The sequence below is a fragment of the Petaurus breviceps genome, unplaced genomic scaffold (genome assembly GCF_028583685.1).
Source record: "Petaurus breviceps papuanus isolate PSGF00001 unplaced genomic scaffold, PetGlider_PUasm1.0 126, whole genome shotgun sequence".
NCBI lineage: Eukaryota > Metazoa > Chordata > Mammalia > Diprotodontia > Petauridae > Petaurus > Petaurus breviceps.
In genome coordinates this window covers 2,991,733-3,015,789 of record NW_027185655.1, presented here as the reverse complement: position 1 = coordinate 3,015,789, position 24,057 = coordinate 2,991,733, and the positions used below count along the sequence as shown (strand labels likewise).

Here is a 24,057-nt window from a genome sequence, read left to right as displayed (position 1 = left end):
TCTCCCTTCGGACCAGAGAAGGAGTCTGAATTATTATGGCAACAAGGGATAAAATGTGTTGATATTATACAATACATATATATATATATATATATATATATATATATATATTATGCATTTCTGAGTTTCTAAACTTTTCTGTGTCATCTGCTGGACTTCACGTGTCATCTGTTGCTTCCCTAAAACTCCCCCCAAATTCCCCTTTAATTTCTTATGCTGACCCGGCAACATTTAGAAACCACGATGGGGAAAATCATGATGTGGAAGGGATAACTACATACTCTTTCTGTGTCTGTGCCAGGTATGATGGGTTATAAAAATGAATAAATAGGTCCCTGTCCTCAAAGAGAAAGACAGAATAAGCACATACCTAACAAAAATCAATCTTTTCTAATATAAGGCATACATGCACACATATATAAAAAGGATCAGGAAAAATATTAGGCCTCCAATTCAATCGATCCACCAATCCAAGAATAAACAAAAATGTCCTTTTATGAAGTGAATAAAAAAGGGGAATGGAGAAGAGAGATGTAGGGATCCATATTTTTTTTCTTACTGCAAAATATATTATTATACACCTATCATTTAAAAGTAGTGAGTATAGAGACTTGTGAAACCCTAGGAACAAAACCAGACAGAAAGGGGAGAATTCCCATGGGCTTCCCTGGAGTTTAAAATTCAGGACGCCTCCCCTTTCTTCTCTGGTTCAGCAACACCAACTCAACCACTCCCTACATACAGGATCAGCACCTAAAGGTCAAAAGTACTAGTCAGCCCATGTGCCATATGTATTTTCTAAATAATTCATCAGTGGTTTAGTCCTCCTCTGCAAGAAGGGAAACAGCTCCTCTAATTGCTGCCATTAAAAGGAAGAACAGCTCAGGCCAGCATTATGCAGGTGACAGAACTGAACAGAGGCACTTTTTGTTCTCACACAGTGGCTACCAAGCTGGCATCTGGGCACTTTAACAACAAGAACAATAGAAATAACCACAAAAGTTAATACCTTTATCAATAATACTCTGCCACAATAATGACAAGAGACAAAGAGACACCACAAGGTAGTATGCTTTGACTTTAGTTAAATACTACAAAGCAGAATTCCTGTCCAGAGTTTCACAAGTAACTTTTAGGCCTCTATGTCTCTTAGCACATTTCAGCACCACCAACCACAAATGCCCATTAATGGCCAGCTTTGGGCAGCTTCATATATACCTGCTTTTAGAAACAACTGGCCAGGTGGGTACATTCCAAGGCTGCTCCCAGGGAACAAATCTGTGAGCAATGGAAATTGTGCTTAAGTTTGGTAGTGGTGAAAAACAGAGTAGTTAAGCAAGGGAACAGATGAAATAAGCCCCCAAAGCAAGTATCCATAATAACAGAGTTTGATAAGTCCAAGGTCACCAACTACTGGGATAAGAATCTGAAAAAAACAGAGGCAGCCAGGTGGCTCAGAGAGTAAGAGCACTGGCTCCAGTGTCAGGATGACCCGGGGATCAAATCTGGGCTCAGATACTTAGCACCACACCCAGAAATAACTGGCCGTGTAACCTTGAGCAAGTTACTTAACCCTGATTGCTTAAAAAAAAAAAGAATCTGACAAAAACTGATGGAAAAACTGAGAATCAGTCATCTAGAAGAAATCAGGCTTAGACCTACATCTTACATATGCCACAATAAGGTCCAAATGAACATGTAAACTCATTATGAAAGGTCATACAGATATCATGGAAGGGTGATACTGTTCACCACTGTGAATAATAATAACAATAATAGCATTTATATAGCCCTTTAAGCTTTGCAAAGTGCTTGACAAGTATCATCTCATTTTATTCTAACAACATTAAGAGGTGTGTTATCATTAAGCCCATTTTACAAATGAGGAAACTAAGGTAGAGGTTATGACTTGCTCATAGTCACAAAGCCAGTAAATATTTGCAGTATTATTTGAACTCAGGGCTTCCTGACTCCAGGTCCAACACTCTATCCATCTAGCTGCCTCAAGAGGGTAAGAAATTTTAACTAAACATGAAATAGAAACAATCATAAAAAACAAAATGGACAACTGCAAATAAAGAAACTGAAAAGCTTTTATGCAAGAAAAATCAAATTATAATTAAAAAGAAAGAGTTAATCGAGGGAAAATATTTGCAACAAATTCCTCTGAAAAGAGGAATAACCAAGCTATACAGGGACTTGATACAAACGTATACAGTAAGCTCCGTACCACACCCCATAAACAACGGACCTTTTGCTAACCAACTTGTGGCTATCCCTGTGCAGATAAGAAATAAGGGGTACAAGGGAATACTGCTGAGATGTTCTATGGGTAAACTCATCAAAGCTCAACCCTTCAGTCTACTACTTGACTCATCACCTCAATTAATTGTCACAATGTATTCAAAGGCACTATGTGATATAGTTTGATATTGCCTCACAAATTTCAACAAATACAGAAACTAATGAATTTGCTCTAAAATCCCTTCCTGGATTTTTTTTTTTGAGAGAGAATATCTAGTGAGCAGTGGTCAAGCTGAATTCATTCATCCAACAAATATCAAATGCCTGACATGCACAGCACTGAGACAGTTATTTAATTTGGGATGAAAGTTAATCCCTTCCCTCACAGAGCTTACAGCCTAGTAGAGGGTAAGACATCGATAGATAACTATAATATATTATCTGATATAAGTACATTAACAAAACTTGGTGAGATATGAGAGTAAATGACTGCACCACCTCAGGAAGGGGGTCCCATTTGGGGTAGGGTTGTCTATCTTCGTGTGGAAGCTACTTAAATGTGGTGAACATCTAAAGCACGAAAACTGCTGTTCTGCAGTAGGAGAATAACCCAGAGCTGCCCTGGGGAATGTGTACAGACAGGAAAGGTTAACAGGAACAGATAAACTCCCTTAAGGACAGATCTTTAATGGTGGGGCTAGTATTAACTCTTAAGGCCTTAAGAATTTCTTTTGGCCATGATGCCTGAAGGACCAAGTATCTGTGAGCTATTTATTAACTCTGAATGAAATTTATAACCAACATTAGTAAAAGGTGTAGTACCAATCTAGACTGGTGGGCTGGAAATTATTCACCCTCCCCACCCCCAACAGAGACAATAGTTCTAGCTGCAGAGTAGCCACTACTTTTACTTTTACTAAGACAACAGGAAAAGTCCAAGTCCTAGTTTCCAATATTCCCTGTATCAAACTGAAAACCCTGAAAGAATCCTGGACAGCTTGGTATTACTTTCTGAAACCATCTAAATGTTGATACTAAGCCAGTCATGCTACCATTTGACCCATTTCAATGTTAACTTTCAAACTCATCACCCTTTCCATAAACAGGCTGTGTCAAGAAAATTCAAAAAGTCAACCACAAAGCCTAAGCAGTAACTGCTCTGCTGGAGCTACAAGGACAAAAATGGACCAGGCTCTGCTGCCAAGGAGCTTCCTCTGGGAGAAAATAAAGTGCCCACAGACAGAGGGGGGAAGGTGGGGGGACAGGAGAGACTGGGTAGCAAAGGCCAACCTCAGGCAAAGTATTTGAGTATGGTTTCATTGACCATCCTCAATGGTGGTGAGAAGGGTGAGAAGGAAAAATCAGGAGGGAGAAACTTCCCAAGGATTAATTACCTGTAGGAAAGTCAAACGTCTCTGAGGTCATGCCTGTCACTAGCCAATTAGGGTTCTGCATAGAGAGTCACGGACACAAAGTCAGATCATTTAATAACAAACACTACGGGAAAACGACATTCCTAGCTCACTACCCCAAGCATTCTATTAAATGCAAGTAAAAGGAGACCATGGACAGAGATGCACAGAGCCATAAAATCAAGACAACAAGTATTTACAGAGTTAATATGTTGAATGCTTGGAGAAGCAGGAAATATGATCCCTGCCCTCAAGAAACTTAAAGCTTTGTTACTATATGAAAAACTGAAAACCAATTTGAGATCATAACAGACTAAAAATGTTTTCCTTTGTCAAAGCTTGGAAAGCCTAGGGTCTCTGGTGAGAGGGCCCTTCTCTACTACAATTTAGCATTTTTGTGATATTCTACTTATTTCCAAAGTCTTTGATGATAAACACAATCTGACCAGGCCTTTCAAAGGACTGGAATTTTTCATTGAATTCTTGCTCCATAAAACAGAAATAATTTGATATTAGTCCTATTCTTAAAGGATGCTGAGGCTACCTGATAGCACATGGAAGTTACTCAAATTCAGAGACAGATCTCTTACTTCCTTGGGCCTCACTGTTCTCATCTGTAAAAATAAGGGGTTGTATTAGTCATCCCTCTTTGATGCCCTCTAGTTCCTGAGCTACAGTTTGATGTTACATGGTTTAGTGGCAGTTGGGGAAGAGGAAAAGGAAGCCAAGAAGTTAAGTGGTAGATCAGCAAGGGCATTTTCCTAATTTTTGCTCCATATCTCTCCATAAACACATCGTACAATTTTCAATTTTTGACTATTTGGAAACCCGACCTGTTAAATTTCAACTGAGAGCAAACCAATCAGCTACAAGCTACAAGTCAACAGCTCGATTCTAATATATGCTTATATTCCCTCCTACTGAAAATGAGAGGTGGCTGTTTTTCCTTCATAACTAAGTAAGACCCAATTTCCTCTCACAGATTAAAGTAATTTAACCATACTTTAAAACTAATGCATACTTCCTTGCAGTTAAAATGCACTGATTACTTACAATGCCTTTAAAAAGCCAAGAGAACAGGCTCATAATTGGCATTCAATCCCAACCCCAGAGCCCATTAGGAACAGCACAGCCCAAGATAAATTGGTGTTCTCTTCTTTCCCTGACCAGCAGAATGATGAGTAGTCTGCAATCAGCTACAAATCTCAAACCTCCAAACAACACTAGGAAAAAGATCTGCCCACACATCCTCTAGCCTGCCTTGTGTGGCTGGTAAACAGAGACACAGAGTAAGCACATACTGCAATCAGGGACACAGCAGTTTTATGACTTCAGTAGTTCAGAGAGAAGTCAGCTTAGCCTGAAAAAAGTGGAAAAAAAAACCAGAATCAAACTCCTCTACTACTTACGCTTTTTTTAAATAGCATTTTGTTCCTGTTCTACCTACACCTTTTACTGAGGTTATGAATTTCATTCAGAGGTAGCTCATAAACACCAGCATTTAATTCTTTTTGGCTCTCTGGACATTTACAACTGAAATTCATTACCCTAAGAGGTTGGCAAATAAATTCAACATGGGCAGAGAAGGTAATTGCTCTCTATATATTTTTGCTACAGGGCTTAACTATGACCCTCTTTGAGGCTAACCTGAGTCAATTCCCAATGAGGAAAGAACCCAGGGACTCAGAATGAAAAAATATTCCAGTTGAAAGCAATCTCATTTAAGAGAAGCAGTCTGGTATGGGAGGTCAGCCAGCAGGACTTGGAGTCAGGAGGATACATTCAAAGCCTGGCTCTGATGCCTGCTACCACATATCAATCTCTCTGAAACTCAAGCAGCTCCCTAACATTCTGTTAAATCGAGGAGATGTGTGTCTGCTAAGTTAGGGATCTGTACTGGTAAAGAGACTTTTCATACCACAAAATCACAGCTCCTTCAATACTGATATATATATATATATATATATATATATATATATATATATATAGAGAGAGAGAGAGAGAGAGAGAGAGAGAGAGAGAGAGAGAAACAGAAAGCTATTCTAGTTTACAATCTAAATAAAGACTGGGTAGCAAATCAGGAAAAGGGAGAAAGTCCTGCTGAGTCAGTATCACTCTACAAGAATAAGAGCCAAGTAAGCCCAGGGTCTTACATGCCATGTCATCACCAAAATGGCAGGTTATGCAATGATTTCCTTTGTTTTCTGTTCTTTCAGACCCTCATGTGAAAACAATAACAAATGTTGGGACATGGTTTGAAACAGGACGCCTACATGTACAGCACAGTCTGGGAACTGCAGTAAAAGATAAAGGACAAATACCCCATTTGCAGGAAAGGAAGTAAGGCCATTTCCTCCAAGGGACAGGACTGGCAAAGCCCAAATTAAGAGGTAGCAGGACATGAGGTATGAAACACTTGCTCTATGGATTTATAATTACATTACTTTACCTCTACAAAGCTAAAAACATTCTCACACAGGGAGGGAGAGTGCACAGGCAAAATGGTGGGATGAAGATCTACAAAGATCCTGACAAACAGAAGGATAAAGCTAACAAGGTGCAATGGTAAGAAACAGAAAGTCCTACATCTGGAGTTTTTGAAAAATCACCTGCATTAGTAGAGGAAGAGGAAGAGAATAAGATGGAGCCAGAGAGCAGGTCAAATGCAAAGGTCCTGAGGAACAGGGAGCCCAATGGGAGGCTGCAGCAGGATGTAGCAGCCAGGAAACCCACGACACCCACAGGAGGGGCCGGCAGGTCTGTTCGGACCACACTTGGAGCCTTAAGTACATTCTGAGAACTACGTTTTAGAATAGACATTGACCCGGAACAGGTCCTGGAGGGTAACCAGGATAGCCACGGATATTCAAGATCACATCATACAAAAACTGATTGAAGGGAATTGGGGATGTTTAGCTTGGAGGATACTGTTTTGAATAAGTCATTAACACCCAAATATGGGGGAAAAAAATCTACCAGAACTTGTTTTAAGCTAGCTCCAGAAGCAATTTCAGGAGCAGCACTCCCTCTCAGGACAGGAGAAGTTCTGTCTTACAACTCCTGAGAAAACTGTAAAGCAGCCTGACAAAAATTAGACTGATACCCTGATACATCTGATACCCTGCATCACAACAATCACAAATGAATAGTACAACCTAACTCTAAAGGTCACATCATCTCAAAAAGTTGAAGAAAGTCCTTGCTTTCAAGAGGCTTACATTCTAAAAGGGAGAGGCAATACATATCAGGAGTGGCCGTGGCCAGAGGAGAGTGATGTGGTTTGGAAAGTCAGAAGGTCGGTGAGGGGAGTCACAGGATTGAAGTTCCCAGAACCAGAGAGGGAAGGGAAGACAGTGTGTGCTTGAAATGGAAAAGATGGCCAGAGGGTCTAGTGAAGCATGGCTGGAGCCAGCTGAGACAAAGTGGGTCATGTGAGGTGCTCACCAATCAGGAGAGCTGGAGCCACAAGGAAGGTTAGCTCTGGTCCTTGGGGCAGGCAAACAATGGAAATGAAGATGGCCAGGAAGACACCATCAAAGGGAGGTACTATTGCCATTATTATTATTCCCATCTTACAGATAAGGAAACTGAGTCCCCAAAACGTTCAATGACTAGGACATGAAAGCGTCCAAGATAGGATTTGAACCCAGGTCAGAATGACACCAAATCTAACCCTCATTCCAATATACCACACAGCCTTATTAGCACTGACCATATGATTCCATTTGGATTTAAATCTCTACATCTCCAGTTTCTTAATTTGGCAGCACTGCTACTAAAGTGAATGAAAACAGATTATTTATCTAAATTAACAAATTATATAAAACCTATAAACATTTTAAGAATATCTAGGGGCGGCTAGGTGGCACGGTGAATAGAGCACCCACTGGCCCTGGAGTCAGGAGGAGCTGAGTTCAAATCTGGTCTCAGACACTTAACACTTATTAGCTATGTGACCACGGACAAGTCCTTAACCCCAATTGCCCTATCCTTCCCCCTTCCAAAAGCCAAAAAAAAAAAAAAAAAAGAATCTCTAAAAAAGTAAAGAGATGTGGACAGAGGCATTCAGACTTTCTCACTATTCAGCATGGTCATCTACTGTTCACTTCCTCCACCCCAATCCCTGAAACTAGGACAAAGTCCACCAATATGATGGGTTTCTTCATACCGTCTAATAACCACATATTTGTTTTCTGGACAAAAATGGTTTGCTTTGTTTTGTTTTTCCAAAAGGAAATGGAGAATGAAGAATAGGGTCCGACATTTACATAGGTGACATTAAATCAACTGTCTCCAAAAACAGAACATTTAAGGGTTTGAAGTAATTGGGCCATAACCCCAGTGTCTGCCTCGTGAGCACATAAAGTGAATGGGGCTCAGCCAAGCCCAAGACAACTGAGAAACTAGCGGCATTCTCTGGAGGACCAGACTTTTAGACATGCTCTTCTCTGAATCTTTCCATCAACCTGCTATCCCTGGCCTTACCCTATATTGTACCAGATCTATAAAGGAGAGACTGGATCTAGAAAGAGAGGAAAAGGAAGAGAACAGGAGGGCCACCAGAAAACCAAATCTAGAATACATCAAATAGTTTTATATTTTCTAAAAAACATTTCCTATAAGTCATAAATAAACATAAAATTATTAAATTTATTCAAAATGAATATAAAAATAAATAAGAACAGCAAAAACTGTATCAACACAGTCAAAATTGTATCTGACACACTTACTGGAAAAAATGGGACACGTTTTAAAGAGTTTTTAAACATAAGCAGCTGAAATTGAATCGAGAAGCTTAGTGTTCAATTAAGTCAAGAACACAAACTCCCTTAGACTTATAAATTAGAATTACTAGAAAAACTGGACAGCAGGGACAGCTAGGCAGAGCAGTGAATACAGCACTGGCCCTGCAATCAGGAGGACCTGAGTTCAAATTTGACCTCAGACACTTGACACTTAACTAGCTGTGTGACCTTGGGCAAATCACTTAACCCCAACTGCCTTGCCTTCCCCCCTCAAAAAAAAACAAAAAACTGGAAAGCAGTATGGCAGAAACTAGATTTGGATGAGCAACACCACAGATCACAAGAGACTTCAAATGGACATGATTTAAAAATAGAATCATCAAGAAAAAAGAGAAGGGAAGTATTCTTTTACAAAATAACAGCCAGGCGATAATTCTTAATTAAGCAAGGAACAAAGGTTATCATAAAAGGTAAAACAATTTCAATTACATAAAATGTAAAAGGTTTTGCACAAACAAAATTAATGTAATTTAGTATAAGGGAAACTGTCAAGGTTGGGGAGTGGAAAAAGAAACATGGCATCAGATACATCTGATAATAGATAACTGTAATTTACTAAAATATGTAAGATATAAATAAATGTTTATTTCACAAAAGATTAGGGGTCAAAGGATAGGAAAAGTTTTTAAAAGAATTGCTAACTGGCCAATGAGAAAAAAATTGCTCCATATTACTAACGGGAGAAAATTAAAACAATTCTGAGGATTTACCACACACTCATTAAAATAGCAAAAATGATGAAAGTATGAAAATAGTGTTGGAGGGGCTATGGAAAGACAAGGACCCTATAAATTTTTAATAAAAATACTCCAGCACTATGAAGTTGTCCAACTATTCTAGAAAACAATTTGGAATTATGTGAGGAAAAAATTATGTGAGAGAAAAATTATGTGAGAAAAACCAGTTCATTTCCTTTGATTCCAGGGTATATGATCCTACTACCTGGCATATTATCCTAAGAAGGTCAATAACAAAAAGATTCCATATAAACCAAAATATTCACAGCAATATGTTTTGTAGCAGCAAAAAAAAAAAAAAAAGAAAAAGAAAAATGTGTCAGGAACATTCTAGAATGACACACATGTGACCTATATGGTCACAGACAGCCTCAGAGAGCCAGCGTAAGGGCTTGCAGGGAGTCTGAGGTCTGCCAAGCCTGGCATCACAAACACTGCAAACCTTGAACAGCAATTGGCAGTGATAAAATAGCTGCCCAAGCACGTGCTACATGCACTGAATCCACATCGTGGCACAAAGGGGAGAGTCCCAGGGTTTTCTTGCACAAAATAGGCAGAACCAAAGGAACACTGTATACAGTAACTGCAATACTACAATAAGAATGACTGAGCAATAAGTCATCTTGACTATCATAAATACCCAAATTAACTAAAAAGGACATCATTAAGAAAGATGCTGATCTGCATCCAGAAAACTGGTGAACAGAAGTTTATATAGAATAATTTTACATACATATACTTTTTGGTGTATAATGGTAGCCATATCTAGGGTGTGGGGGAAGAAGAAAGAGGAAAAGAAAAAGAAAAAAATTTACATAACAATTTATTTAAAAAGGAATCACAAGTTGTACATAATAGATTTGCAGTTTCATGTACAATCATCTTTTTTTATCATACTATGTTGTGGAAATGCTTGTTTTATTCCTTAAATCAAAAATAAAATAAAAAATAAAGGGGAACATTCTTTTACCTTTATCATTTGTGTGAACTTTATATTACAAAGCCTAACAGAAGGTCCAGTAAGACCTGAAGAAGAGAACACTGGTAGGCTGGACTATGTGCCCAGTGAGGCAACTAAGAGCTCCTTCAGAACCTAGCAGGTTTTAAAGAGTTGGAAGAATTATTACAAGTAAATGAAAGCAGCCATAAAACTGCTAAGGATTCTTACTGGGAAGCCCCACCTATACATGTGAGCACAGATTTGAGGCAAGACCACAAAATATCTCGAGATGGAAAGACACAGAACGGTCCAGTTTGTGAGGAGGAAAGGTGACAAAAACCAAGGTCAGAACAGCCAGGTAGCATTTACAGATGGCTTTCAGTTTAGCCCAGTGCTTCCCATATCTTAGGGACTGGATCCTCATAATCACCATAAGATGTAGCTGCTATTCTCACCACCATTTTACAGCAAGAAAACTAAGTCTGAAAGTGGCCAAGAGATTTGTCCAGGATCACATGGGGAAGGCAGCGTGTGAGGCCAGATGAGTGTCTAGAATGCTCCCCACTGTGTTACATCACCATACCGGGACACCTCTGGCCTTGTACAGGCCAAGAAGCAGAATTACATTAAGTGACAACTGTGCTCCAGAAGGCCATGGCAGCTCTGAGTGTACTCCTCATGCGAGAAACTAAATCCCAAAGGATCTAGAACACAAAATGAAACAGTCAAGAGATGGAGATCACCCCGGACCCCAGAGCAGCATGGCCTCAGGGGCATTGGGCATAGCTCTAGCATAACAAGTGTGGTGCTGGTGACTCCAGTACCAGGAGAAAGGCAGTGTGGGTGGAAATGAGAGCTTAGAACAGGAAGACACATCTACAGATATCAGTATCCAGAAGGACACACTCTCTGTACCAGAGGGGATGTGGAATGCGCCCAGAGACAACTCAAAAAATATATATGATGTGGTCAAGAATGAGCTTAGGGAGATTTTCTGAGATAGTCAATATCAGACATTTTTTAAAAAATCACAGAATGGGCAGCTTTCTTCAGAACAACTGGTGAAGTCCATCATCACACAGTCTAGCATCATGTGTAAGTGTGTATGCGTGTGTGTGTGTGTGTGTGTGTGTGTGTGTGTGGTCTATATTATCTTGAATACCAAACCCTTTTTGGAGAAATCTGATACAAAACAATAAAGTACAGAAAACAGTCCAGTCCATCAGTCAAAAAGCACTTATTACTTACACCTTACCATTACTTATACCTACCACGTGCTAAGCCCTGTCCTCAGTACTTAAGGGCACAGAAAGCAACCTCAAGAAGCTCATAATCCAATGGAGGAGACAAGATGTAAACAAGTATCAAACAAAAAGGGTGATAAAGATTACTCTTGTTTTTCTTTATTTAAAAAAAAATAAAAGGTATTCAACTGACGGCTATTCATTTACCAAAATATACCGACTAATCACGGACTGGCCAGAACGATCCATCCCCAACCTCCCCACCACCTTGAGGCCAGATGGGAGACGGTGCCAGTCGCAGCAGGGAGAGTACGAGGCCAGGGATCATATACTAAACTGGCTTCATGTAAGGCAGGGATGGGATTCTAAAAGAAAACACCAAGACTTCTTTCTGCCAGTTTTGCATCCTGTCCCACCCACAAGTACCTGGCTTTGCAGCATCTCCCCCTTACAGCTTGCCTTTCCCCAATCTAGAAATCAGTTCTGAAAAATCTCTCCTGGACTCCAAGTCTGACTGAAGCCTCCTTCAGGAGTCCTTGACACATAGAGTATATCAACACAATACCCAAATAGGCTGGGACCAATTAGTCTGCTGTGATCCACAAGCAAAAGGGTAATATCCAAGAGATGAAGAGAACGCTAGCTGACTTTGCCAAGAAAGGAAAAAGAGCTTGGGGGGTGGCTGGGTGGCAGCAAGCACACAGAAAACTACAGCCACAAGGGCTTCTTTTCATCCACTGCAGAAAGCCAACACTGCCGAGGACTAATCAACGACTCCCTGGAAGAACACAAGGGTGACTATGAGGCCCATTTGCCTGAAATACAGGAAGAGACTCAACTCACTGACATGAGACCTTTTTCCTCTGAACTTCTATTGTTGGGACCTATCTAAAACACCTTCTAGAAACAAGGATTCTTAACCCTGAGTCCAGGAACTTGTTTTAAAAAAATATTTTGCTAAGTGCATTTCAATATGAATGGTTTCTAGCTATTTTATGTACTTAAAAACATTCTTCAGAGACAGGATCCATAATCGTCACCAGACAATGACCAGAGGGGTCCACGATACTTCTTGTTCTAAAGCACGGCTTCTCAAAGCCAGGGTCCCCAAGGTCAAGATGATTTTTATAACACTACTAAATTGTTTTCATTTCTAATACATTTACTACAAATACATATAACCAATATAAACAAAACTTCTTTGCATGGTGAGGGGATGTGTGGTTCTTAATCATTTTTAAGAGTGTAAAGGGAACCTTTAGAAGAAGGTCCAAAATATTTGAGAACTGCCAATCTAGAAAGAAACAAATGTTTAAGAAGAAACAGGAAAGGAGGACAGTTGTCTATTCCTGTTCCCCTCCACCACCAACTTCTTTCAATCCCAAGTCTCCACTTATCTTCAAAAGACCTGCCTGCTCACCTTTCATCAAATTCCACAGAGAGCATCACAAAGGGTCAGCTGGAGAGAAAATTCAACCATTTCACTTTATGATCCCTAAAAACGTTGCCCCAGCTGATCTTTCTGCATCTGTGTAAATCAGTCAGCTGACTGTACTGTTACACTCCTTAAGTGACTGACATTTGGTTAAAATCCGAGGAACATCACCCTGATTCTCAGATACATCCAGTTACTTTCAAGGCCATCACAAGTTTTGCTTCTGGCCTTAGCAAATCAACAGGGCGCTGATATGAGGCTTCATGTTATTATCTACATAAACCAGCTGTGGTTCCCCACATTTACTGGCCCTGTGAGTGTGACTATGCCACCTAATCTTGCTAAGCCTCAGTGTCATCATCTGTAAAATAGAAATATTATGATTCACAGTATTATGTGAGAAAAACCAACCTCGCAGTGTCACAAGGCCCAAATAATATAATGTCACATAAAGGAATTTTTCAACTTTAAAGCATTATGTAATTATCAGCTATTATCATTATCAGAGGGGGTAATTTCCCATTTGATACTCAAGTCTGAGAGTCATACATACACAGCTGCCTTTGTTCAAACATGCCTCTTCATCAATATAACCTTAAACTAAAACTGCTATTTCCTTGTCTCTGTATCTGATAATATGTCAGAACACTGTTAAATTACCCAAGACACAATCAAGTTCTCTGTGAAGAAGCATTTGAAGACTCACTGCCATTTGGTGTACCAAATAAATTTTAGTACCCTTAATTATACCCATTCTTGAAAGAAGGCCATGAGTCATAAAACAACATCAGAAAATGAGTAGAGGAAAACCGTAGAAGGCACACACAGGTACAATTACTAACCCCTTCCCACCAAAAAAAGGAAAAAAGGAAAACTATCAAGGTATTTTCATATTTCTGTGTAAGCAGGTGCTGTCTCTCTCATGTACTTCACTTTCACAGGTAGCAATTTAGTGCTAAAAGGGGCAGAAAAAACACTTTTGTGAAAAAGGAAAAAATTCTATCCACTGATAGAGGGCGTAATATACAACATCTTTCAGAGATGAACATTTCAACTCATGAGAAGAGAAGAAGAGAACTTTGGTTTGACCAAAACTGTTAAAAATATATGTGTAAAGAAACAGTTTTCAGATGGAATTTGAGTCATTTGGGTCAGAAAACTGCATAAGCATAAAGAGTCAGTTTGTAAAAGATTGAGGGAGAAGTTTCATTTGTATGTGAACGGTTTGATGATTTAAAGGAGGCAAAGAAAAAAACTTTTTTATTTATTAAAAAACTGATAAAACATAAGTTTTAAAAACAAGTTTTCAAGGACACAGAATGTGCTGGAAGACCATTTTAAGGGCTGGAGCTACAAGGCATTATGGTCCCTCCACTAATTTGCATATAACTCGTTTAAGGTAATTCAGTAATGTTAACATACACTTTTTTCAGGATGATTCCAAGTTGAAAGAGTTTCTAAATGCTTCTTCTGTTAGTGAACAGAAAAGGATTTGCCCAGTTGGAAAACAGTGAGGCCCTACAGACAAAGCATGGGCCGGAGGGGCTTCCTGGGTGCAGCTGCGGAGAAGAAGCCAATGATATCAGAATCTGGAATCCAGGGCTGTGACTCAAGTCGGGCACTGGAACACGGAAGAATCCCCACTCCTGAGTGACAAGTGGAAGGCACTCACTACAGAGCCCAGTGGGACATCTGGAAGGCACAAAGTTTCCTGGGAAATAACGAATGAGCATTTCTCCCCAACATCAATCTACAGGCACAACAATAAGGCCAAGAGCAGGGTCTGAACAAGAGGTTGCTAAGTTACCAAGACCCTGTAGAGAGAAAAACTTTGCAACCATATTTGCAGACTTTTGTGCTGGTCAGTGGAAGACTAATCACATGTTGAACATTCTCCACACAAAGGCACTAAGAAGGGACTGGCCTATAAATCAACACTGGAGAAACCAAGCAGTTACTGATGACTCCTAGAAGCCAAAGTGGCATTTATGAAAAAAAGCTAAGCTTAGCTTTTAATTTAAATTTAGAAGAAAAAAAAAGAGTAAATCCTAAAATCAAATAAAAAACGCTGACTAGCATACACTCTGTTTCTCATAGTTGGTGCCGTTAAGATGCCATACTGGGAATGAGATCAGAGGGTCTTCCTTCTGCCTCAGCTTCCTTAATGACTTCTTGGAGAGTTGCTGACAGGAAAGGGGAGGTTGGGGGGCAAGGGGGAGGGAGGAAGAAGAATCTAGTACAATCTAGATATTTCTAGGCCAAGGCTTGAGCCAAAAAGCTAACTCCCCAGAAGACTATCTCATCTACCAGGGTCACAACTAAAATGTATTCTTAAAATATTCGAGATAAACTCAATTTCACAAGTTACCTACAATGAATATTTTAACATAAAAAGTGGAATGCAGAACTAGAACAATGAACAGAAGTTAGGGCTCCATAGAAGAAAATATTTCCCAAAAGGTAACAGGATAATTGATTTTCCATGTAAGGGACAGACCCAGGCCAACACTTCACAGAGCCCAAGGTCACCCACCAAGCCAGCAAGTGGAGGGTGAGATTTAAAACTAGATCCTCTGACTCCAGTGATGCTCTTTCCAACTGAAACAGAAATGTATTGCCTCAAACAGTAACGAGTTCTCTGTCACTGAAGGTCTTCAGACAGAAACTGGAAGAACAGTTAAGATGTTATGGAGGCCAATCCCCCTCAGGTACAGGTTAAAATAAACCACCTCTGATATTACAGGATTCCATGATCAGGATGAGACCAGAGGTTAAGGTGCCCTTTTTCAATGAGAAGGCCAAGTCACTCCAGAAGCCCTTTCAGGCAGATTCCTTTGTGCAGAGTTTGTGTTCAGTGTCAAAAGTAACTGCAGCTGACAAAACTGCTTTTCTCTCTAAGGTACAGGTCTGACCAAATCACTAATCACCCCACACCAAACCCCCTCATTCAAAACTGGGGACATAAATGAAAGTTTCTGACCTCCAGGAGCTTACCTTTTATTAGGGGAGAAAACATGTACATAGACAAATAGATACAAAATAAATACAAGGTCTAATGCAGATGTTATCCACTCTAAGAAACCTTTTCTGATCTTTCAAGATAGAAGTGGTCTTTCCTTGACTTTCTCTTAGCACTTTAGCCTCTCTTGTATATTTATCATATTTTTAAAGATAGAGAGACAGACAGACAGACAGACATATCTCCCTTGAATCTAAGTTACAGAGACTAAGGAGATGATTATTCTCTCTTTAAGTGTCAGATAAGCAGCAGATATTCCAGAAGCTTTAACAGTGGAGATGGAATGCTGGGAGTTGTAACAAGTGTCCAAGAAGCCAGACAGCTACCAGCAGATCAGTGGCCTGATGACCATCGTTCCCTCTGGTGCTGGGGCCTGCTTTTTGGACTTTTATCTCAGAAGATTTCCTTAATGAATTGTGGAAAGAGATTATGCAAAGTAGCTAAAGGTGGGATAAAAAGGAAGGAAATGCCAGATCTTTGCTGGGGAAGATTTTTCAACTTTATCTCTTAAAGAGGATGTGGAAGAGATTTCATTTAATATCTTAAGACACATTAAATGGGATAACACCGACCAGACAAGTGAAGGCAATTGTCTGAAGACATTTGCATGTCTTCATATTTATTGATTCTGCCAAATACATATTCAATAATTTTGATATTTAATAAAAGACAAATTGAGCAATTACTATTGGGAAAGGAGGGCTCTCCATTTCACTAAATCATGCTTAATGAATTGGGTAAAAGTTGAAGATAATTAATTACCTAAGAAATAAATTATCCAAACATACCCCTAGTTTGTTCTAAAGGTGGGGATTCATAAATCAAATGCAGAGCAACGAGTCAAGCTGCAAGCTGAGGTTGAGTGATAACTAACAAATGAGTGTGGTCCGACTCCAGACTTGCACAACCTGTCACAGATCAGGGTCAGATTCCCAGCTGCCCCATGTGAAAGAGGGGGGAGGTATGACTTCCTATTAAGCCTGTTACAGATAGACCCAAGCATCTATCGAGGACAAGCTGGGTTCCAACTCAGGAGATTGTCAGCTGCTAAAACTGTTATCAATATGGTCCACTCAGGTCCAGCAACCAATCCACAAGTATTAAGTTATTTATCAAGGGCCTATGAAAACCCAGACAAGGGTCTTACTTAGTGATCTCATTAATTGCCATGAATTTAATTATCATCTCCAGGAAAATGACTCCCAGATCTCTACAGCCAGCCCTGATCTGTCCTGCTAGGCCCCGATCTCCAACTGCCCCTGTTCTGAACTGGACGTCAGCCTGACACATCCAAAGAGAACTCACTAACTTTCTCCATCTTTCCAGTCACCCAAGTTGGAAACCTTTGTTTCATTCTTGGTTCCTCATTCTCATTCATCTCCTACATTCAATCCACAGCCACATGTTCTCTTTGGGCCCCCGAGTTTGGCCTCTCACCACCTCTTGCCTGGCTTATTACAATACTTTCCTAAATAGTCTCCCAGCTTCAAGTCTCCCCCCACCCCAATCCATCCTCCAAAGTGCTGCCAAAGCAAACAGAAACAACTATGCGAATTCCCTCTTTAAAAACTCTCTCTTGCTTCTAGGATCAAAAATCAACCCTATTTAGTTTTTAAAGCCGTTTCACAGCCTGGCCCTACCCTTCTTTCCCACCCTATTATATGTTACTCCTCTTCCCTCACTCCGTGGTCTATCCAAACTGGCTTTTCTTGGTCGCTCCCACATAGCACTCCATTTCCTCTCTCCTTGCCTTTGTCCTCCCTTCCTGGAAGGTACTCCCTCATCTTCCTCTTTGAAATTCCCAGTTCCCTTCAAAACTCAATTCAAATGACACCTTCTGCCTGAATCCTTTCTTTGCCATTTCCCCCTTTTTCAGTCCCCAGCTGCTAGAGACTTCACCTACAAGGTAACTTTGCATGTGGCTTGGATATACGTCCATACAGGCTTATGTTTCTACCATTAGAATGTAAGGTCCCTGAAGGCAGGTGGTACTTTACTCCTGTTTCTGTATCACCAACAAATGGCACAGCACCTGGCACACAGCAGGCACTCAAGAAATGCTTAAGTCACAACAGGGAACTTGCAGGAGACCCCTTGCCACTGCTGGGATGGTAAATAGGGGAAAGTTACCCCAATTCCAGAGAAATCACAACCTGTATTCACAATCACCAACATCCCAGGTAGTCTCTGTTTAAGAGGCCCAAGCCAATGCCAAGGCTGCCCAAACACCTCGACAAAGGGCAGCCCAGAAGTCCCATTATGGCCCTCTGGCCCCAGGATGCCTTTGGTTCCGAGGGTCTCCAATGGTGCCTTTTGTTCTCACCACAGATTTCCTACCTCAGCTTTACAGATCTATGGCCAGGGCTACCACTCGCCCAAAAGCACAGGCCCAGGTCAGAAACTGTAGAAAAGGAGAATGATGCCCTCCTACCACCCCACCTTGTATCCTGAAGCTTGTCCCACCAACCCACACTGCCCAGTGAGAGTATATCGGACTTAACAACTTTACCTTTCATCAGCCTTCTCAATCATTCATGCCCTGCTCACTCCTACCCTCAGCCTCCAAGCCAGGACACGTAGGACACAGATACACACACACATGCGCTCTCTCTCTCCCTCTGTCTCTCTGTCTCTCTCTCTCCCTCCTGTGGAAAAAAAAACAGTGAATTTGGCTTGAAAGGTCTTGGTTAAAATCTCAACTGTTACTTATGTACCTACTTATGTTACATAGATAAACTCACACAAATAATTTTAACCCTTGAGGCCTCAGTTTCCTCAGCTTTATAAAAGGGGAAGTTGGTCTGGGTCACTTCTAAATGTAATTCTTATGAAACCTTGGTTTCCTAATGTAATGCCCCTTTCTGCCAGTTATAGATGAAAGAACCACTTGAGATTTAAGCTCATCCCTATTCTATCCTGGCAAACAGGAGGCTCACCAGATCAGTTTTTGTTTGGTTTTAGATGACAACGGACATTTTATTCTTGTGGCATAAACAACAAATCTTTTTGAAGTCAAGTTTTTCTGCCACCACCAATTCTTTACAAAACATTTTAGAGCCTTACAAAATCTCTGCAGAGACATATAAAAAGCACAAGACCTACCTAGAACAGGCTCACCAAATAAAGTTTTCCTAAAATCCCCACACTTGCGACCTGAATATTCAGCATTGATTTCTTCTGCTTGTTTCCTTCCAATAATAACAGAAATGATGCAGACCCAGCCATGAAACGTTGGGTCCCTCCTCAAAATCACTTTAATCTCATCTCCCCAAGCTCCTAATGCCCACTCCCCACAGCATTCTGACTCAAGAGCCAAGTGCTGCCCTGGGACTTGGAAGTCTCTCAACAAGTCATCAGTTCCTTCAGAAACTGCCTTCCTACTCGTGGCCCTCATATTCCTACTTGTGAACCTACTCACAGGAATACTCCTCAGGCAATAGGGCACACTTTTAGGAACTAAAAAAGGGGGGTTTATTAGTGAAGGGACCTCCTTCTGTGACTGCCCACAGCACTCTTAGATCCTCTCAGCCATTTTCACATGAGTTCACATTTCAACATGAATGAGTGCACAAATTTTAATGCCCGTTAAAGCTTGAAATTGCACTAAAACTTACACACTACCAGGGGTCAGAAGGTATTCTTATTCAATTAGCAAGCATTTATTAAGCACCTACTATGCTCCAGACCCTCTCATAGGCACAAGACAAAAATGAAGCAACTTCAGCACTGGGGGAGTGCTACTGGGAGACAGACAGAATACAACGTGAATATATAGAAGTGTATATAAAACATATACGAAATAAATACAAGGTAATTGGGGGGGGGGGTGGAGGGGAGGAAGGACTAGCAGTTTGAGGAAAGGGATCAGGAAAGGTTTCCTGATTTTGATGAACATAACAGATTCTCAGAAGCCGGAGTGAGGACAATCCATCCTGGGAAACAGCCAGTGCAAAGGCAGGGTGGTGGGAGATGTCTGAGGACCAAGAAGACAAACTCGCAGAGTCACTAAGTGAAGAAAGGAGAAAAATATGCAATAAAGCTGGAAAGGTGGGTTGGGGCCAGGCTGGGAAGAGCTTGAGAAGCCAAAAAGAGGAGTTTCTATTTGATTTTAAAGGCCATAAAGACAGAGCCACTGGAATTTATAAGCAGAAGAATGACATGGTTAGAAGCTTTAGTGGTGAATGAAGTAATTTTTCATCTTGCAGAATACTTACAAGATTTAAGAGCCTTGCTCAGTACTAAATAGATGGATGAAACCTAAATAAAGACTCTTCCGTTGGCCCAGTTCTTAGGCCAGAAGTAGCAAAATGTAAGAAACGGTGCTTAGAAAACTCCTGCCAACAAAAATCTAGAAAACCTTTCCTCTTCTAACCCCCCCCCCCAAACTGAGATTAACACCGCTCTTTATCAAATAGTAAGAAGAATGGAATAATGAGCACAAACCTAAGAGGCAAGGCCTCAGGTCTGGTACTCCTCAGCTATTCATTAGTTGTGTGACCTATAGGCAAGTCACTGAGAGCAGAATAGGGCCAAGATTTCAAAGGTGCCAACATACTTAAGGGGTCTCTATGTTGTCTTAAGACTAGATAATAAAGCATTAGGAGGTTAAAAACAAACAAAAGCAAAATTGAGATTTGCTTTTATACATTCCCTTTTACTCAGCTATAAATATGAGAGCCAAGTAAAACTGTAGCTGACTGACCATAATGCTGGCATAGGGTTCAGGACTAATACTATGTTAGAAACCAAATATGGCCTATAATGCTATTTATTGTGGGTAGCTGGGAGTGCTTCTGAGGCCCAGATTTTGATCCCTGGCATTTTAAGGACCAAAGTGGAGTAGAAGGACCACTGGATTAGAAGTCCAGAGAAGAGAATTCTATTCCCAACTCAGGCACTAACCATGTGACCTTGGGCAAGTCATGACCTTTCCCAAGGTCCCTCTTTCTTAATCTATAAATGAGAAAGTTGGAGATCTCTAATAATTAAATAGTACTGTGAAAAATGAGAAAAGAGATAATTTCAGAAAATCCTAGAAAGCAAGAACTGATACAGAGTGAAAGAAACAAATCCCAGAGAATAATTTACACAATGACAACATTGTAAAGAAAAACCACTTTGAAAGAATTAAGACCAAAGCAAAGACCAATCACCTCCCTGGAGGGCTGTGAGCAAACATGTTACCCTCTGGAGATACACATTTTTGGGCATGGTTACTCTGTGGATGTTTCACTTTGCTTGTCGGTTCACAAGGTGTTTTCTTTCTATTTTTAGTTGGGAGGGAAGGGTGGCAATGGTTATGAGGAGAGGGAAAGGAGAAGAACTAGAAGAGGGTCACTGAAATATCTGCATAGGCAAATCAGAAGGAAGTAGAGACTAGAAGAGAAGTCTGAAAAGTCATCAGGGGAATTTGGTGTGTTCTTTCACAGAAATAATTCTCATGCAATCCTCTTTTTGTGTTCTACTTTGTATGTGGAAGTGATCATTTTGGGGAGTGTTTCTTAAATTAATATTAGGGAACTCCCCCTCCCCAGTCCCTCGTAGTTCCATAATTCTATGAATGAGCCACATTAAAAATGAGATTGTACTGGATTCCCTGCTTTCTTTCAGATCCCAGCTAAAATCCCACCTTCTGTAATGAGCCTACTGCAATCCCCCTCAATGTTTGTGCCCTCCCCCTCAGAGGATCACTAATTTACCATGTCTACAGCTTCTCTATACAGAGTGGTTTGAACATTTTTCTCCCCCCTTTGACTGTGAGCCCCCTGAGAGCAGGGCCTATCTTTGTACCCTCAGCGCACAATCAATGCTTGCTTACTCAACTCTCTGTTTCACTGTTACTTTCTGCCAAAATACTGTTTACTGCTTGTAATGGGAATGTAAATTTTAAAGATCTTCCCTGCCCCTAGGCTAAAGTGCACCTGAAGCCTGGGGTGGGAGGCTTGTTTTTCAGTAGATACTTCTTGATTGGCCAGTGAGTCAATAAGGTTGTTACATTCTCTGAGCCAGGAGAAGGCTATATAAATATAAGCCCTGATGTGTAGCTTTGTTTTGGGACTCACTTTGAGAAGTGTTCTGTGATTTGATCTGAATTCTGGGAAGCCGTTGTTGAGAGTCCCCCTGCTTTGAAAAACCCAGATGTTGACTGGGTATGGATGTAATGGTTGGACAGTTTGGAAAGCTGTCTGCTTGATCTGTTAATGTCTTGATAATTCTGTCTGTATATTTTGAAGTTTGGGGTGCTGACCTTTTTCCCCTGAACAAGGTAAACGATATATGTCTGACTGATTAAAGTAAGCTTGTTAACCCATTTTGAGTTGCTTTCCTTTAACAAAGCAGATCCAAGAACCTGTGGTGGCGGCAAACCCTGAGGATGCTTGGGGTGCTTGCTGCTACACTGCTTCAGCCTACTAAGCTTGTATAACTTATAATAATGGCCATTGTCACATCAACTGCCCAGCTTTGAAGCCTCCTGGTTCCTAAAGCAATCAGCATTCCAAATTTGTACTTTAGCAAGTAGCCTCTAAGCTAAGAGGCATGGTTGTACTGATTACATCTGGAGCTGGAAAACTTTTTTAAAAGACAGTTAAAATCCAGGTGCTGTTCTGTGATAGAGCACAGTTCCTACTTAAGAAGGCTAAATAGGAAATGGACTTAGAGAAAGGTTTTATAAGCTCAAGAATACCAAATACATCTTCACATAATTAAGGAAGCAGAGCTATGCACAGAAGATCATATGTGGCTTTAACACTAAAAAGGCCCTCTGAGGTCACTGGGTCCAACACCACTCATTTGACAGATGAAAAAAACTGAGGGAAACCCAGAGAGGCTGGTGAAGTCACATTCACCAGAAATGTTTATCACTTTTATGTCTGTTTCACAATGCCAGGTAGTACCAAGGGTTCACATTTACTTAAAATTTTGCCTGGATGCCCCCAAATTATACCCTAGACATGAATGCTGTAGATTAAAAGAGAAGTGAAACTCTCTTTGGGTTACGTGATGCCAGTGTACTGAAAACCGAGAAAAGGAAGGACTAAAACTTCTCAGCTCCTCTCCCCACGAGTCCTTCTGAGCACTTAAGGAGAGGATGCGCTTCCATCTTTCACGTTTTATTAGCACTTCAAAACCACAGACTAATCACGGGCAGACTGGACTTCGAAAATGTTTCTCATGGCACTGGCCTCGATCCCACAACAGCTTTTGTTTGTTTGTTTTCTTAAGAGGGAGTGGGACTAGCTGTGTCATTTTGGGCAGGTCACTTTACCCCGCGGCCTTGCCTTTCCCCCTCAAAAAAAAAAAAAAAAAAAAAGGACAATCTAGAGCCCTCCTTCCATTAAGGCGCCCCGTTAAAAGGGAGACCTAACCCCTGCTTTTACAGCAGCGGGGGGCCATGCACGCGCACACACACACGTGCGCACACACACACACGCGCACGCACACACGCACGCACGCACACGCACACACACGCACGCACACACGCGCGCACACACACACGCACACACACGCGCGCGCACACACGCACGCGCACACACACGCACGCGCACACACACGCACACACGCGCGCACACACACGCGCACACACACACGCGCGCGCGCAGCAGGCGATGACGTCCTGGGGTCCTCCCCCCCCCCCCCCGCAGACCCCTCCCCCTCCCGCTCCCCCAGGCCCGGCGGGGGGGCGGAGAGGCGGCCGGAGGGGCCTCGGGACAAAGGGCCCGGGGCGGCCCGGGCGCGGCGGGGGGTTACTCACAACAAGAAGCTCATGTCGGAGGCGGCGGGGGCGCGGCGGCACCGGCGGCGGGGCTCGGGCTCGGCTCGTTCCCGGGGCGGGCAGCGGGGACAGCGCGGCCAGGGTCCCTCGGGGGAGGGGGCGGAGGCGGAGGCCGAGGAGGAGGAGGGGTCGTTGGCTCCAATCGCCGCTGCCGCCGCCGCCTCCTTCTGTCCTTCCCGGCTTCCTTCCCGGCCGCCGCTGGCCGGTCCCGCCTCCTCGGGAGCTCTCGCGAGATCCGCGAGCGGCCGCGCGCCCCGCCCTCCCCTGACCTCCCCGAGGTTCCGCCCTTCTTCCCGGAGGGCGGGGTAAGAAGAGGGTTTGGCCTTGAGGTCGTCTGAGTGCGCAGGCTCGGAGTCCCTGGGAGAGAGGGCGTGGTTAGCGGAGAAGGAGGGACCGCCCCGTGATCCCATTGGCCCAGGGAACGCTCTGGGGGAAGGATGTGAGATG

At 41.8% G+C, this 24,057-nt stretch overlaps 1 protein-coding gene across 3 annotated transcripts in view; it reads right to left on the bottom strand.

The window, feature by feature from the left end:
• MOB1B (MOB kinase activator 1B) overlaps positions 1–23,733 on the bottom strand; it is a 70,423-nt gene extending 46,690 nt beyond the window's left edge. The window contains exon 1 of one of the 3 annotated variants that reach the window (XM_069091614.1): positions 23,590–23,733. In XM_069091614.1, coding sequence (XP_068947715.1) covers positions 23,590–23,603 — 14 coding nt within the window. In that variant the 5' untranslated portion in view covers positions 23,604–23,733. Of the gene's footprint in view, positions 1–12,802; positions 12,975–18,345; positions 18,384–23,589 lie in introns of those variants that run through there. The other 2 variants (XM_069091605.1, XM_069091594.1) reach the window with 2 other exon arrangements.
• Positions 23,734–24,057: the final 324 nt, after the last annotated feature.